This window comes from Gopherus evgoodei, chromosome 6, assembly GCF_007399415.2.
Source record: "Gopherus evgoodei ecotype Sinaloan lineage chromosome 6, rGopEvg1_v1.p, whole genome shotgun sequence".
NCBI lineage: Eukaryota > Metazoa > Chordata > Testudines > Testudinidae > Gopherus > Gopherus evgoodei.
The window spans coordinates 3,944,398-3,962,355 of NC_044327.1; the positions used below are offsets into that span (position 1 = coordinate 3,944,398).

General features: G+C 44.8%; 1 protein-coding gene and 1 long non-coding RNA gene across 5 annotated transcripts in view; one reads left to right on the top strand and one right to left on the bottom strand.

Annotated features, from left to right (window-relative positions):
- The window catches only part of TMEM38B (transmembrane protein 38B), a 70,011-nt gene extending 65,184 nt beyond the window's left edge, over nt 1-4,827 (bottom strand). For all 4 annotated transcript variants that reach the window (XM_030566559.1, XM_030566557.1, XM_030566556.1 and 1 more), the window contains exon 1: nt 4,669-4,827. In XM_030566559.1, coding sequence (XP_030422419.1) covers nt 4,669-4,774 — 106 coding nt within the window. In that variant the 5' untranslated portion in view covers nt 4,775-4,827. The remainder of the gene's footprint in view (nt 1-4,668) is intronic.
- A 405-nt stretch (nt 4,828-5,232) lies between these two features.
- On the top strand, nt 5,233-17,358 carry LOC115653120. Its single transcript, XR_004000848.1, has 4 exons — nt 5,233-5,362; nt 5,828-6,008; nt 7,371-7,476; nt 16,254-17,358. It is a non-coding gene; the product is annotated as an uncharacterized LOC115653120 (long non-coding RNA).
- The last annotated feature ends 600 nt before the right edge of the window (nt 17,359-17,958 follow it).

Below are 17,958 nucleotides of genomic sequence, written 5' to 3' on the forward strand. Positions count from 1 at the left end.
GCTGGGATAGCTGCCCATAATGCATTGCTCCCAGTGCCGCTGCAGATGCTGCAAATGTGGCCATGATAGTGCGCTGGTAGCTGTCAGTGTGAACAGACTGCAGCACTTTCCCTACTCAGCTGTACGAAGACAGGTTTAACTCCTAGTGCTGTACAGCTCCAAGTGTAGCCATACCCTGAGCATCATGATGACTCTGGAGAGTTTCTGGGCCCATCTTTGTTCAATCCCTCAAAAATGCTATGTTTTGAATTTCCAAGGAACTTGAACCACTCATCCCTTCTGTCCAAAGCCATGCAGAAAAAAAAGTCAAGCACCAGTAGCAAGGCTTTCAACCAGCAAGTTACTGGATGATGTGTCAATTTATTTTCCCTAGCTTGAGAAAATGGGAGAGCATGGCATTGGTAGGAGATCACAACTATGTGGCTTTTGTTGCTGATTTACTGCTATTTGTTGTCAATACGCTGATTAATGAAGGGGTCTTTCACTGTTGTATATTTCAAAATTGTCAAAAAGCACCTAAATAAAAGGATGTGTATAATTTTGTGTATTATGTGAAAGAAGAGCAGCAAGAGCACAATCACCTGACTTGAACTGTACAAATATAAAGTCAATAAGGAGAGATATCCCTACAAATCCATATATAACATTAGAGACTTCCTGCTTGGGGACACTCATTTCAAAGTTTTTTTTAACAGAAAGTTTTCCAGTAATTTGCCACTAAATTAGTCAGGACATACACCACTTGAAAATTGTATTGGAACAGACATGAGAAAACTAAAGCTTCAGGAATATAGACATAAGAGAACTGAAGTTTCAAGTTATGATCAGTTGCAATATCATCACATTCTGAAGTTCAGAACATTTTAGAAAAAGTGTAACAACGTAACTTTTTCAGAATAATTTTACAGTTCTAACACCATTCATCCCTAATTATTTTGTAAACTGTATGTACTACAATTGAAGTGCAGCTACCTCTGGGGTGGACAGCAGCAACCAGCTGATGCACAGAACATGCATAAATAGGAATGGTTATCTAAGGCCACCAGAGCAAGCCTCAATTCCTCTGAAAATGAACACAAGTTCTTTAAGATCTCTTGTGTCTGCACTGACAACAGCAAAAAAGGAAACATAGTTTTTCAAAGTTTGTAGCAACAGTAGAAGCTATAGTGTAGACAAGGGTCAAGATTGTTTACCATTATATTACCTAACTTTGCTTAATGTTACTGTTCCCTACCACCTGCAAATATTGACAACCCCATTCACCAACAGAGCTTATGTATATCATTCCCGCAGTGCTGGCATGGAAGGGGTTTGGAGGAGTAGTAAAAGGTACATCAGACAACAGATTCAGAGCCTACACACACACAGAGAGATTCAATTTCTGGGGCTGAAATCAGTGGCAATTTTAAATGCATACAATTCACAAATTATAAAGGCAGAAGGGTCCACTGTGATTATGTAACCAACCCTCCTGAATAACAGAAGTCATGGAACTTCCCTGCAGTATTTCCTGCTTGAAGTAGAGCACATCTTTCGGGGGGGGAATCTTCACAGTCATGTTGAACCCACCCTTTACATCTGTGCCCCACGCACACATTTAACTGCCAAGAGCACTAGTCTCCATTTCCTATCCATGGTCCGATACATACAGGCTTGGCAGAACTCAATTTTTTTAAATAAAATTTCAACAGAAAAATTAGCTGTTTATTCTTACGCATTTTTTCCAGTGTTTACTGATGTAAATTTTCAGTTGTGCAACATTATGGGTTTAAACATTGTTCCCATTGTTATCTATTTAAATTTTCACAGCAGGAACAAGTTATGGGGGGAAGGGGTCTGAATTATTTAACAGCAGATGCTGTGATTCACAAAGTTAAGCCTTAAATTGCCAACATAACACGTCAAAACATACACAGTAAATACTCTTAAATCACACTGTGGTTCTCAAGCAGAACTTCGTTTTTTAGAGATGAAAATATTGTTTTTGTCAGTTTGCCTGTGTACGCTGCAATGGGTGTTCACCGACATTTACAGACACAAATTAACTCTTCCAAGTCTATGCAGGTCATAGGTGCCAACAGGCTGTGGCCGATGTTTAATTCCTTAGGGTACGTCTACACTACAGGATTATTCCGATTGTACATAAACTGGTTTTGTAAAACAGGTTGTATAAAGTCGAGTGCACACGGCCACACTAAGCACATTAATTCGGCGGTGTGTGTCCATGGTCCAAGGCTAGCGTCAATTTCTGGAGCATTGCACTGTGGGTAGGTATTCCGTAGCTATCCCATAGTTCCTGCAGTCTCCTCCGCCCCTTGGAATTCTGGGTTGAGATCACAGTGCCTGATGGGGCAAAAATCATTGTCGCGGGTGGTTCTGGGTAAATGTCGTCACTCATTCCTTCCTCCAGGAAAGCAACAGCAGACAATCATTTTGCGCCCTTTTTCCCTGGATTGGTCTGGCAGACACCATAGCAGGGCAACCATGGAGCCTGTTTTGCCTTTTGTCACTGTCACCGTATGTGTACTGGATGCCGCTGACAGAGGCGGTACTGCAGCGCTACACAGCAACATTCATTTGTCTTTGCATGATAGCAGAGACAGTTATCAGTTGTTCTGGACCGTCTGCTGTGCCATTGTAAATTGGCAATGAGATGACGGTTATCTGTCCTTCTGTACTGTCTGCTGCTGTCATAGGTGCCCTTGGCTGAGGTCAGCCGGGGGCGCAAAGACAAAAATGGGAATGACTCCCTGGGTCATTCCCTCCTTTATGTTGTATCTAAAAATAGTCAGTCCTGCCTAGAGTATGGGGCAAGTGTACTAGAGAACCAGAGTGCACAGCTGCTCCGTGTCAGATCCCGCAGAAATGATGAACTACGTGCCATTCTAGGGGGTGCCCCGCAACAACCGCACCCATTGCTTCCTGCTCCCCAACCCTCCTGGGCTACCATTGCAGTGTCCCCCCATTTGTGTGAAGTAATAAAGAATGCAAGAATAAGAAACACTGACTTGTTAGTGAGATAAAATGGGGGAAGGCAGCCTCCAGCTGCTATTAGTCCAGGCAGGACATTAAGCGGTGCGGGGAAGAGGAGCCCAGCATCCCACTGCTATGATAGTCCAGGAAGTACAGAATCTTTTCTTTACACATGAAAGGGAGGGGGCTGTCAGCCCCCAGTTGCTATGATGAAGATGGTTACCAGCCGTTCTGCACCATCTACTGGGAATGACCGGGAGTCATTCCTATTTATACCCAGGAGCCCCCGGCCAGCCTCACCTGAGGCCAGCCAGGAGCATTCATGGGCTGATGACGACGACGGATAGCAATCATATTGTACCGTCTGAAACCGGAGAGGAGAGCGGAGGGGAGTGGATACTGCGCTTCACTGCCGCAGCATCGCGACTACCAGCAGCATTCAGTAGACATAGGGTGACATTGTAAAAAGTCAAGAAATAATTTTTTTCCCTTTTCTTTCACGGGGGGAAGGGGGTAAATTGACGAGCTATACCCTGAACCACCCCGGACAATGTGTTTGACCCTACAGGCATTGAGAGCTCAGCCAAGAATGCAAATGCTTTTCGGAGACTGCAGGGACTGCGGGATAGCTGGAGTCCTCAGTACCCCCTCCCTCTCTCCATGAGCGTCCATTTGATTCTTTGGCTTTCCGTTACGCTTGTCACACAACACTGTGCTGTGGACTCTGTATCATAGCCTGGAGATTTTTTTCAAATGCTTTGTCATTTTGTCTTCTGTAACGGAGCTGTGATAGAAAAGATTTGTCTCCCCATACAGCAATCAGATCCAGTATCTCCTGTACAGCCCATGCTGGAGCTCTTTTTGGATTTGGGACGGCATTGTCACCCATGCTGATCAGAGCTTCATGCTGGGCAAAGAAGAAATTAAATTCAAAAGGTCGCGGGGCTTTTCCTGTCTACCTGGCCACTGCATCCGAGTTCAGATTGCTGTCCAGAGCGGTCACAATGGTGCACTGTGGGATACCACCCGGAGGCCAATACCATTGATTTGCCGCCACACTAACCCTAATCCGATATGGCAATATCGATTTTAGCGCTACTCCTCTTGTCGGGGAGGAGTACAGAAACCGATTTAAAAAGCCCTTTATATTGATATCAAGGGCCTCGTTGTCTGGACGGGGGCAGGGTTAAATCGGTTTAACGCTGCTAAAATCGGTTTCAATGCATAGCGTAGACCAGGCCTGAGATACCCTCCCTCCTGCTCTGACAGACTCGGTTGTGTTTCAGCAAAAGGGCGTGTTAGGGGCAGGGAGGGCTCCGGGGTTCCCCAGAGAGATGGGTGGGGGTCAGGGAGATGCACCCAGGACAGGGAAGGTGGGGGCGAGGGGGGGCCCGCATACCGCCCCATGTACAGCCCACCGGCGTTACCAGACAGATGGGGGGGGGCTGACCATATACTTTACCCACCACCCGCGGCTGCCGGGGTCTCCCCCGGGTGGGCGAGTGTCCCTCCTCCGGCCCTGCTGGGGCTCCCACCTGAGGGGGCGTCGGGGCAGCCCGAGAACCAGGGCCCCTGGCTGGGGAGGGCACGGGGGGAAGGCGCCGGGCTCTCCGGGGGATGGAAGCGGCAGTTGCAGGGGTCCGGGCCCCGGACAGGCGGTGCCTGGGGGAGGGGGAGGGTGGGGGGCGAGCTCACCCGGCTGCTCCTTCAGCGCCATGACGGAGGCCAGGTAATGGGCCACGTCGAAGAAGGGGAACATGGGCAGGCGGGAGAAGAGCAGCGGCACCTGCCCCAGCTCCATGGCGGCGGCAGCGCCTCCGCCTTCCCCTCAGCCCGGGCCCGGGCCTGCCTCACGCGCCGCCCACACAGCGGCGGGGCGGGAGAAGGGAGGGGCTGAGTGTTCATTGGTGGGACCAGCACGGGGGGCGGGACCTGCTAGGGGCCGGGGGAGGGGGGGATCTGCTGGGAGAGGGGTGGGGGGGTTGCTAGGGGCGGGGGGATTTGCTGGGAGCGGGGTGGGGAGGTTTCTAGGGGGCCGGATCTGCTGGGAGCAGGGTGGGGGGGTTTGCTAGGGGCAGGGGGAGGGGGGCCGGATCTGCTGGGAGCGGGGTGGGGGGGTTGCTAGGGGCAGGGGGAGGGGGGCCGGATCTGCTGGGAGCGGGGTGGAGGGGTTGCTAGGGGCGGGGGGATTTGCTGGGAGCGGGGTGGGGGGGTTGCTAGGGGCAGGGGGAGGGGGGGCCGGATCTGCTGGGAGGGTTGCTAGGGGCAGGGGGAGTTATTATTTGTATGGCTACGGGAGCAGCGCCGCCCAGGGTCAGGGGCAAGTGGGGTAGTTTGCCCCGGCGGCGGGGGGCCCCTCAGTGCTGGCGAAGACGCGGGCCGCCCCCGGGTAAGTACAAGCGCTGCAGCTCTCCCTGCATGGGAGGGCCCAGGTACCAATGGGGTGGTCTGCTCAAGGCAGGGGTCGGAGGACCGAGGGCATGAGGGGAACATCTGCCTGGGTGAATTACAGAACCAGTATGTGGGGATTGGGAATTAGGGACCCAAATGGGAATGGGGGGTTGGTAGGCGGATTAGGGAACTTTATGCTTATGAGAAAGAGGGACTCTACTGCATGGATTAAGAACCAGTGTGGGTGTGGGGGGTATTTGGGACCTGTATGGGTACTGGCGGATTGGGAGGGAGATTAGGGAGATTATGTATATGGGGTGGGAGAGTGTATGAAGTCTGATGGATGCAGGGGATTAGGAACTGGTACGAGGACTGGGAGTAAGGTTCTGCTGGTGAAAGGGATTTGAGACCTGTACTTAGATGAACACTGTAAATTCCTTAAACAGTTTTGCTTTAATCACAGGACTTGAATCCTACATCACTTTTTAGAAAAACCTCTTGAAATTCTACCAGTAAAGTGGTTAGAGATACAGGGGAGTTCTCTGCCCTGTGTAACAAAGCTTTCCTGCTGGTACTATACTGATGGTTTATTTACATTACTACTATCACCATCCTCTCTCCCTCCACGTGCACAACAACAGAAGGTACGGTGTGTTTTCTTCTTTTAGCAGCCTTGCCTAATGTTTTGACCCTTTAAAATCTAAGCACGTTTACAAAAAAAGGTGCCTCTTCAGAGAAGTTAACTCAAATTATGTGCACTTGACTTATTTCTGTTGTGTTAGCCTATCCAAGGTGACAACAAATATGCTGCTCTCCCACACTGCTTCCACTGTAATGCCTCAATGATGCATTCAGATCCTTGCAGACCCAAGGGTCAAACCATACAGATGTGACTGAAGCATCAAGACACACATATGCTCCATTTACAAGTTAAAAAAAACCACATCTAACTGACACCCCAAACTCAGCCTGGACTCCAAGAGTCAAGCTGGTTTCTGTCCATCTCATCCACCATCACTAGTCATAGGGACAAAGATATCAGCACTTAAATAGTTCTGCTGATGATGCTACAGGAACCAGAAGAAAAACTGGCTCATTTTGCCATAGCTGTATTGGCTAAATTCATGCAGATCTGCTTCAAAACCAGATGGTTATACTGCTTAAGGTGTTATTTTTACACTCAATTTTTAAAAATGTAAATAGGGCATAAAAAGTTATGTTGTATGTATAGCCAATCTTCTCTCTTCATTCCAGAAAATGACATTAATAATGCTTGTGTGAAGTTACCTGTTACTAATACTAACAGGTCATTTGACAATTCATGCTACTATGAGTCGTTTGGAGCAAGACTTAGAGAGTCCCTCCATGTGCACAGTCACTCAATTTGTATTTTTATTTTTCATTTTTTTGCCTTCCACCAAAGGATCTTACGGTATTTGGTCTTTGTCGTAATACTTGTGTTTTGTATGGAGCTGAGCAAGCTCTATGCTTAATCAATAAGTGACTACATAAATCTAAAATATCCCAGCCTATAAAAAAAACTGCTTGATTCCTATAGGATGATAGAAATTAGAGAGGATGTAGATATATTAAATGACAATCCATCCTGAAAGCATAGGAGGTAATCTCCCCATTGAACACATACCACTTTAATTGATACTGAATTTGGAACAAATTTCAGTGCTAGAGTAAGCAGGATTATGCCTGTGGTGTTGTACTCTATATGATTTTATGAAAATATGCTAATGAGTGTGAATATAATGTAACTGGAAGATGCTTCATGCAAAAGGTCTCGTAAGGTATCTTTACAAAGCTTATAATCTACTGAGTGTGGTCATCCTCTTTGTATAAATGTATCATTCTTGTATCTGAAACTAGAAATATGAAATATAACTCTGAGGTCCTATTGTAGTTTTGCAAAGTGTGGGCCATTACTGGTGGTTTGGAATCTTGAGGAATCTCATTAACCAGGACAATTGAGTATGGATGGCTCTGTTTCCTTGCAGGCCTTCCTGTGAGTCAGGCTAGGAGGAATGAAGGTTTGGAGTCTTACAGTGACGTGATCACGTCACCTGAACTGGAATCCATCTTTAACATGGAGCTTTATACAGGGTAAAACAGATTTATTTGGGGTTTCAACCCCATTGGGAGCTGGGTATCTGAGTGTTGGAGACAGGAGCACTTCTTAAGCTGTTTTCAGTTAAGCTTGCAGGGATGTGGTTCAGACCTGGGTCTGTGTCTGTAGCAGGCTAGCGTGTCTAGCTCAAACTAGCGCAGGGCACTGAAGCCTGAAGCTGCCAGGGAAAACGGGCTCAGAGTTAGTCTTGACACATCAGGTGGCAGTTCCCAAAGGGGATTCTGTGACCCAACCCGTCACAATGCCCTATTGAAGTCTGTGGAAATTGATTCTGGTTACACCAGTACACGTCACTGTTTTTCTCTACTTTGCGTTTTTCTGAGCCCAAAACTACAGAAAAATTACTTGAACTGTTTCTCCAATGAACATGCATGCGAAACACTGAAGTTAATGGAGTTACCTTAAGGAAAACAGTAGTTGAATCTTATCAAATAATGTCAGAATCTAACAAGAAATTCTCTGTATGGGCGGAAATAACTAAAGTACAATAAGCTCCCTTCCAAGACTGAAGGCATACACCAGATTGCTGTTCCATCACAATATCATAGACTTTAATAATAGAATCATAGACTTCAAGGTCAGAAGGGACCATTATGATCATCTAGTCTGACCTCTACACAACACAGGCCACAGAATTTCACCCACCCACTCCTGTATCAAACCCCTAACCTATACCTGAGCTATTGAAGTCTTCAAATCATGGTTAAAAGACTTCAAGGTGCAGAGAATCCACCAGCAAGTGACTCATGCCACATGCTGAAGAGGAAGGCGAAAAACCCCCAGGGCCTCTGCCAGTCTGCCCTGGAGGAAAATTCCTTCCCGACCACAAATATGGCGATCAACTTAACCCTGAGCATGTGGGCAAGACTCACCAGCCAGACACCCAGGAAAGAATTATCTGTGGTAACTCAAATCCCACCCCATCTAACATCCCATCACAGACCATTGGGCATATTTACCACTGATAGTCAAAGACCAATTAAATGCCAAAATTAGGCTATACCATCATACCATTCTCTCCATAAACTTATCAAGTTTAGTCTTAAAGCCAGATATGTCTTTTGCCCCCACTACTCCCCTTGGAAGGCTTTTCCAGAACTTCACTCCTCTGATGGTTAGAACCTTCTTCTAATTTCAAGTCTAAACTTCCAGATGGCCAGTTTATATCCATTTGTTCTTGTGCTCACATTGGTACTGAGCTTAAATAATTCCTCTCCCTCCCTGGTATTTATTCCTCTGATATATTTATAGAGAGCAATCATATCTCCCCTCAGCCTTCTTTTGGTTAGGCTAAACATGCCAAGGTCTTTGAGGCTCCTTTCATAAGACAGGTTTTCCATTCCTTAAATCATCCTGGTGGCCCTTCTCTGTACCTGTTCCAGTTGAATTCATTCTTCTTAAACATGGGAGACCACAACTGCACACAATATTCCAGATGAGTTCTCACCAGTGCCTTGTATAACAGTACTAACACCTCCTTATCTTTACTGGAAATACCTCACCTGATGCATCCTAAAACTGCATTAGCTTTTTTAACAGCCATATCACATTGGCAGCTCATAGTCATCCTGTGATCGACCAATACTCCGAGGTCCTTCTCCTCCTCTGTTACTTCCAACTGATGTGCCCCAAGCTTATAAAAAAAATTCTTGTTATTAATCCCTAAATGCATGACCTTGCACTTTTCACTATTAAATTTCATTCTATTACTATTACTCTAGTTTACAAGGTCATCCAGATCTTCCTGCAGGATATCCCGGTCCTTCTCTGTGTTAGCAATACCTCCCAGCTTTGTGTCGTCCTCAGACTTTATTGGCACGTTCCCACTTTTTGTGCCAAGATCAGTAATAAAAAGGTTAAGTAAGATTGGTCCCAAAACTGATCCCTGAGGAACTCCACTAGTAACCTCCTTCCAGCCTGACAGTTCACCTTTCAGTACAACCCGTTGTAGTCTCCCCTTTAACCAGTTCCTTATCCATCTTTCAGTTTTCATATTGATCCCCATCTTTTCCAATTTAAGTAATAATTCCCCATATGGAACCATATCAAATGCCTTACTGAAATCAAGGTAAATTCGATCCACTGCATTTCCTTGGTCTAAAAAAATCTGTTACTGTCTCAAAGAAGGAGATCAGGTTGGTTTGGCATGATCTACCTTTTCTATAACCGTGTTGTATTTTGTCCCAATTACCATTGACCTCAATGTCCTTAACTAATTTTTCCTTCAAAAATTTTTTCCAAGACCTTACATACTACAGATGTCAAACTAACAGGCCTGTAGTTACCCAGATATGTTAGCAATTCTCCAGTGATACGGTACAACCCCTGAGTTTACAGATTCATTAAAAATGCTTGCTATTGGGCTTGCAATTTCATGTGCCAGTTCCTTTAATATTCTTGGATGAAGATTATCTGGGCCCCCCGATTTAGTCCCATTAAGCTGTTTGAGTTTGGCTTCTACCTCAGATGTGGTAATATCTACCTCCATATCCTCATTCCCATTTGTCATCATTATCCCTAAGCTCCTCATTAGCCTCATTAAAGACTGAGGTAAAGTATTTGTTTAGATATTGGACCATGCCTAGATTATCCATAACCTCCTTTCCATCCTCAGTGTTTAGCAGTCCCACTTCTTTCTTTGTTTTTTTCTTATTTATATGGCTAGAGAACCTTTTACTATTGGTTTTAATTCCCTTTGCAAGGTCCAACTTTACATGGCTTTTGGCCTTTCTCACTTTATCCCTACATGTTCTGACCTCAATAAAGTAGCTTTCATTGCTGATCACTCCCATCTTCCACTCCTTGTAGGCTTTCTGCTTTTTCTTAATCACCTCTCTGAGATGCTTGCTCATCCAGCTTGGTCTACAATTCCTGTCTATATTTTTTTCCCCCTTTCTTGGGATGCAGGCTTCTAATAGTTTCTGCAACTTTGACTTGATGTAATTCTAGGCCTCCTCTGCCTTTAGATCCACAAGTTTTTCAGTTCAATCCACTTCTCTAACTAATTTCCTTATTTTTTTAAAGTTAGCCCTTTTAAAATAAAAAACCATAGTCAAAGATCTATTTTTGTTTATCCTTCCATTTAGTTTAAACTGAATTAGCTCATGATCACTCGAACCAATGTTGTCCCCTACAACCATTTCTTCTATGAGGTCCTCACTACTCATCAAAACCAAACCTAAAACGGCATCCGCTCTTGTTTGTTCAGCAACTACTTGGTGAAGGAATCCATCAGTTATCGCATCCAGGAAAATCTGAGCCCTATTATTATTACTAGCACTTGTCCTCCAGTCTATATCTGGGAAGTTAAAGTCTCCCACGATCACACAATTCCCATTATTATTTACTTCATTAAAAACATTAAAGAGGTCTCTATCTATATCCAGATCAGATCCTGGTGGTCTATAGCACACCCCAAGCACTATCCCAGGGGAGGCTCTAGTAGCTTTCTTACCCAATGTGATTTTTGCCCAGACAGACTCTGTCTTATCCATTCCATCCCTTCTTATTTCTTTACAGTTACCCTCATCATTGTTATACAATGCTACTCCACCTTTGCCTTTATTTCTGTCTTTCCTAAACAGCACATAGCCTTCAATACCTGTACTCCAGTCATGACTACTGTTCTACCGTGTTTCTGTTATCCCTATAATATCTGGTTTTACTTCTTGCGCCAGTAACTCTAGGTCCTCCATTTTGTTACCTAGGCTCCTCATATTGGTGTACAAACATCTTAGTTTTTATGTTTGGCTTCGCTCACATTCTTTACCCAATTAGGCCCAGATGTTCTACCACCAATATCACCTATTTGACTGGTATCTACAGTACCCTTCCTCCTTATGTCCATTCTCCTACCTACAGCTATATCCTTTCTTTCTTCGTTTTCTTCCTTCTCAGTGTTAAAATCTGGCATGGAAGTTACCTGGACATCTCCTAGCCATCTCCCCGCAATGCCTACTTTAAAGCTCTTATTTAATTGTGCCAGCCTCCATCCTAGAAGTCTATTTCCCTCCCTACTCAGGTGAAGTCCATCCCAAGAAAACAATCCTCTGTCCATGAATGCTTCCCAGTGGCCATACATCCCAAAGCCCTCCTTAAAGCACCACTGCCTGAGCCATCTATTGATCATCATAATCTTGTCACACTTTTGTCGCCCTTCTCTAGGAACAGGCAGAATCCCACTGAAGATCACCTGAACCTCGATTTCCTTAAGCGTCTTCCCCAGCCTGGCATAGTCTTTGATACGTTCCAGTGAGAATCTAGCCATATCATTTGTTCCCACATGAAGGACAATCAGTGGATTCTTTCCTGCTCCCATTAGGATCCTCTTCAGCCTCCTGTCCACATCCTGTATCTTAGCAGCCGGCAGACAGCACACACTTCTGTTCTCTGGATCAGCTCTCGTTACAGGTCTGTCTATTCTTCTCAGTAAGGAATCCCCAGTCACGTAGACCTGCTTTTTCCTGGTGATGGTGCGATTCTCTGGTCTATCTCCTGTTTCCTCTGGCTACAAGTCCTCCCGATTCCTATTGTTCCTTGCAATCCTCTGCAACCCATCCTGTATCATCCTGGGGCTCATATTTGGTGTTATCTCCATTGACTCTTCCCCTCTTCCTATAGGACTAGCTGCTCTTCTCTTCTTCCTTGCCTTCTCACCTTCAGTGAGCACCTGCTGTGCCCCTTCTTCATTTTCCAACTCTGCAAACTTGTTCCTGAGCTTTTTTTCTCTTTCCCTAGCCCGTCTTTTCCTCTGCCTGGTTCTCTTAGTCACATGCTTCCACTGTCCTCACCCAGCAGTCTCCCCTCAGAGTTCTTTGGTCCTGCTTCCATCTGCAAGTCTGAGCTTTTCCCTTCACACTCCTCATGTCTTTGCTCCATCATCTGCTCAAACCCCCTTCTAAACTCAACCAGAATTTCCACCTGCATCTCCAATCCTCAGATCTTTTCTTCCATCAGCTCTATCAAGTGGCACTTCATGCAGACGAAACTCTTTTCAGGTACCCCTCCAGGTTCATGTACATGCCGCAGCTTCCACATCCAGTCATCTTCATTGTGTCTTCCATTGCTTGGGTCACTACCACTGCTGCCTCTGTATCTGTCATAGGCTTCCCACCTAAATCCTGTAAATCCGGGAAACATAAACCAAAAGAAAACCCCAACAAAATACTGCCAGAACACCACACATTCCCTTCACTAGCCTGTCTATTCCTCTGCCTGCCTCTTAGTCTTCCCCCCAAACTCCCCTTACAAACTCCCCTGTTTACAGCTCTGTTTGCTGACTCCTGTGCCACTGCAGCTGTCTGTGCCGCTGCCTAACTGGCTGGCTACCTTTATAGAACCCCTAGTCAGAGAAGTCCTGCTCCCTAATCAGGGCTCAGCTTCTCTCCCAGCACACTGCTCCTACCAGCCTCTACACATACAAATACAAATAGCTACAAATACCTTCTCCTCCAACAGAGAGGAGCAAGGGTGAACCTTTATTGCTGATCCTTTTAATGAAATTCTTACATCTCCCAAGCATCTGATCACGTATCTGCACCTCAGTTGCCCTCTACCTCTGTTATTGTCTGTAGTCTCCCTCTGCTGGGCAGGTAATGTGGCTTGTTAGAGTTTAACCCTCCAGCCAAAACTCAGGTACATGGGGAATTATTAATTACATTGGAAAAGATGGGGATCAATATGAAAATTGAAAGATTGATAAGGAACTGGTTAAAGGGGAGACTACAACGGGTCGTACTGAAAGGTGAACTGTCAGGCTGGAAAGAGGTTACTAGTGGAGTTCCTCAGGAATCAGTTTTGGGACCAATCTTATTTAACCTTTTTATTACTGATCTTGGCACAAAAAGTGGGAACGTGCTAATAAAGTTTGCGGATGACACAAAGCTGGGAGGTATTGCTAACACAGAGAAGGACCGGGATATCCTGCAGGAAGATCTGGATGACCTTGTAAACTGGAGAAATAGTAATAGGATGAAATTTAATAATGAAAAGTGCAAGGTCATGCATTTAGGGATTAATAACAAGAATTTTTTTTTTATAAGCTTGGGGCACATCAGTTGGAAGTAACAGAGGAGGAGAAGGACCTTGGAGTATTGGCTGATCACAGGATGACTATGAGCTGCCAATGTGATATGGCTGTTAAAAAAGCTAATGCAGTTTTAGGATGCATCAGGTGAGGTATTTCCAGCAAAGATAAGGAGGTGTTAGTACCATTATACAAGGCACTGGTGAGACCTCATCTGGAATACTGTGTGCAATTCTGGTCTCCCATGTTTGAGAAGAATGAATTCAAATTGGAACAGGTTCAGAGACGGGCTACTCGGATGATCCGAGGAATGGAAAACCTGTCTTATGAAAGGAGATTCAAAGAGCTTGGCATGTTTAGCCTAACCAAAAGAAGGTTGAGGAGGGATATGATTGCTCTTTATAAATGTATCAGAGGGATAAATATTTGGGAGGGAGAGGAATTATTTAAGCTTAGTACCAATGTGAACACAAGAACAAATGGATATAAACTGGCCATCCAGAAGTTTAGACTTGAAATTAGACAAAGGTTTCTAACCATCAGAGGAGTGAAGTTCTGGAACAGCCTTCCAAGGGGAGTAGTGGGGGCAAAAGACACATCTGGCTTTAAGACTAAGCTTGATAAGTTTATGGAGGGGATGGTATGATGGGATAGCCTAATTCTGGCAACTAATTTGGCAACTGATCTTTGATTATCAGCAGGTAAGTATGCCCAGTGGCAGGGCCGGCCTTAGGAAGTGCAGGTACCAATTCGAACAGTTTCGACGGGGCCCTGGCAGGGATGACTTAAAAAAAAATGTAAAAAAACACATGGGGCTTGTGCTAACCGGGCAGTGCTCCGAGTCTTTGGTGGCACTTCAGCGGTGGGTCCTTCACTCACTCCAGGTCTTCAGCAGCACTGAAGGACCTGCTGCCGAAGTGCCGCTGAAGACCTGGAGTGAACGAAGGACCCACTGCCGAAGTTCTACTGGAGACCCGGAGCACTGCCAGGTGAGTAAAAATTAAAAAGGCACCTCTAACCAGGAAAGGGATTCTCACTGGGCGTGGGGCCCGATTCGGGGGAATTGGTAGAAGCCGGCCCTGCCCAGTGGTCTGGGATGGGATGGGATCTGAGTTACTACAGAGAATTCTTTCCTGGGTGCTGGCTGGTGAGTCTTGCCCACATGCTCAGGGTTTAACTGATTGCCATATTTGGGGTCGGGAAGGAACTTTCCTCCAGGGCAAATTGGCAGAGGTCCTGGAGGTTTTTCGCCTTCTTCTGTAGCATGGGGCACAGGTCACTTGCTGGAGGATTCTCTGCAGCTTGAAGTCTTCAACCACAATTTGAGGACTTCAGTAACTCAGACATAGGTTAGGTGTTCTATAGAAGTGGATGGATGAGGTTCTGTGGCCTGCACTGTGCAGGAGGTCAGACTAGATGATCATAATTGTCCCTTCTGACCTTAAAGTCTATGAGTCTAGGTAGAGTCCTTCCGCTTTCAGGGCTCAGAACCATAAATAGTCTCCAAGCTAACTAAGTTCCTTACACTGATGATATATGGAGGGATGTCCTCTCTCTTTCCCTCCTTGGAAGCCCGCTCCCTGAATCCCCAAAATAAATTGGTAAACCAACCAGTCCTCCAGCTCCTACTAGTGCCATGTGACTAACTAACTCCCATGATTATATCACAAGTCTCATGATATATGATGTTTCACTTAAAGCTCCTGCTCCATACAAATCCCTAAATTGTCTGCTCCTGGCAAAGTGATTACATGAAAAGCTCAGTTTTCATTTAAAAAACAAAAGTAGGTTTCTAGCCCTCAGGGATGTGGAGAAAAGCTTGAAAATGTGACCTGAGTGCACCCGAAGGGCTCAGACACCAAATAAACAGAACCAAAATGTTTTGTTGTTGTTGTTTGGTAAATTCCATTCCATTTTGAGGCCTGACTCATTACTTTTAAACACCTGGGGTTGGCAATCCTGCTAATGATACATTGCCTCAAGCCTTTTCCTTCTTGTTGCATCCCCTCAGCTGCCTTCCATGACCTTCCTTCTCACATACTTTCCACAGCTTCATGGGTTTCATGCTTCTTTTTCTTCTCTTGACAAAACCTTTTAACCAGATTCCTGTTCCCCTGTTTTTTCGGTTTCTTGCCACCAAGCACTTCCTAAATCCTTCTCCAATAATATCACCTCTCAGCTTATATATGGCCCGAGTACACTCATCACATGATTCCCTTTTGATCAGGTGATCCAGGAATACACTTCACTCCTGAGAAATTACATTTCCCAAAATTCCATTCTATTAAAGGGGCCAGTAATCTACCCCATTTTAGCAGGACTTGACCTTAAAGGGCTCACCAGGCTCTGCTATCCTTCCCAGGATAGAAAGACTATAGTTTTAATTTTTGTGATGTAAATTGTACACTGTGGGAGGGGAGTAGGTGATGAATAAGGTATAAAGGATGGGCTGTGCTGTGAGGTGATTGCTTGAGTGATACAGAGGAATGATGCCTGTTGAAGGCCGTGATAGAGGAACAAGAAGAGATTTAGTTGGATGGCTGGGTATTCCATGAACTGAGGGGTGTTTCCCCAGCTTCTCCTGGTCCTGACTAGATACCCTTGTCTTAATGTCGAGGCAAGGGTGGTGATAGGTGTATACAACATTCCTCTAACCCAGCAAGGGTCAGTGGGAATTTTAAAATAGGAGGCAGGGTGACCGTTTTTGTGATCTGGACTTTGCTTCAGGAATTTTTTCAGCAAACCTAGCAAGCGCAGCAAAGGTTCTTGGACCAGGATATATTCATTAACTAGGAGGAATGAGCTGTGGAATAATTCCAGCAACAGAGATGAGATCCAGGTGACTGCAGGCTTGAGGTTCCAGAAGCAACCTGTGTAAGGGAGGGACTGCACCATTCAATGGACACCCTCAAGTGAGAACCATTCTAACACCACTTCTGGCTGCCCGTATGCTCCTGACTTCATCCATGACAAGCTTTCCAGCTCCTTCCAGCAGCTGCTCAATCATCCAGCACCCCAGCAATGAGCCCACTTGCTTTGCTTCTTGCCATAAATGTTATATAAAAAATCCTCCCAGTTGGTCTCTGTAGTGATATTCTTAAATTAAAGGAAGATAAAGTGGTAACTAAGCTGCTTTTTTATTATCCCAGTTACTGGAAGAGAATTTTGGAAAATTCTTATAATTGTTATATTTGTATTATAGTTATGTCCAGATTAGGACTCCATTATGCCAGACACTATATATATGCATATTGAGGGAGTGTCTCTGCCTCCAAAGAACTTACAGTGTAAATAGACAGGACAGGAAAAAGGAGGGAAATACTATTTCCCCAAATTTACAGATGGGGAACTGAGTCACAGAGAGATTAAATGACTGGACTAATGTCAAACAGTCAATCTGTGGCAGAGCTGTGAACTGAACCCAGATCTCCTAAATCTCAGTTCCAGGCCAATGTCATAATCACATGATCGTCTTTACTCTCTCTATACAACTATTAATATGAAGATCACTTCTCAGGAAAAGCAGTTGAAGCACAAATTGTTAATGTTTTTTGACCTATCCTTATAAAAATGGAAATCATAGGTCATTTTTCACTGTAGAATGTTGATTAGCAGATCTTCAGGTATAGTGTGATTCAGTAGGAAGTTAGTAAATTGTGTCTCTGTCCTAAGTTAAAATGTAATTTTTTCTTCCATTAAATGAACTGTGATACATCTACACTGCTGTATCCATCAAAGAATAATGTTGATAATGTTGATAATGTTTTATAGGATGTTAATTACATGCGTCTTCCTGTCACTGACTTGATAAAGAAATATCCTTTCTAGCTTACTTCACTCCTTGTAGTACTGCTTTTTTCCCACTGAGTGGCATCAGGTTCATTTCTGAAAAGCAAAAGCAATTCAAACTAGCTTGCATGTGGTTATGGGACATGGGAGAGGGAGAGAAAATGGCAATAGGTACATTTGGGAAGCCACTTTAAAAGTACTCATTGCTTTGTTATACAGTACTATATGTTCCTTTGGAGAGAGGCCTTAGGCATGCTATACTAATGATTCCCTCTATGTGGAATGAGGGAGACCCAGGTGCATCCGATTGGCAATCCACAGACATGATCAGTGGATATCAGCAGATTTTCAGGGCTCTAAAAACAGTAGTGGGCCATGCCTGATTTTATGGTCTGGGAACAGTTTTTTTTAAATGAAACATCAAAATGAGAGTGGCAACCAATTCTCTTACTTCCTGGAGATATAAGAGAAGGAGCTGGATGCCGAATGTATATTGACAATTTAAAAAAAAGGTTTGCTTCTGATGCAGTGAGAGACAGAGCACAAGCAGGAGATTACCAGTGTTTCCTAAGTTGTTACTGAAAAACAAGGAGTGTGGCAGGTTCTTCATCTCATTATGGAAAAAATTACTTCACCAAAAATA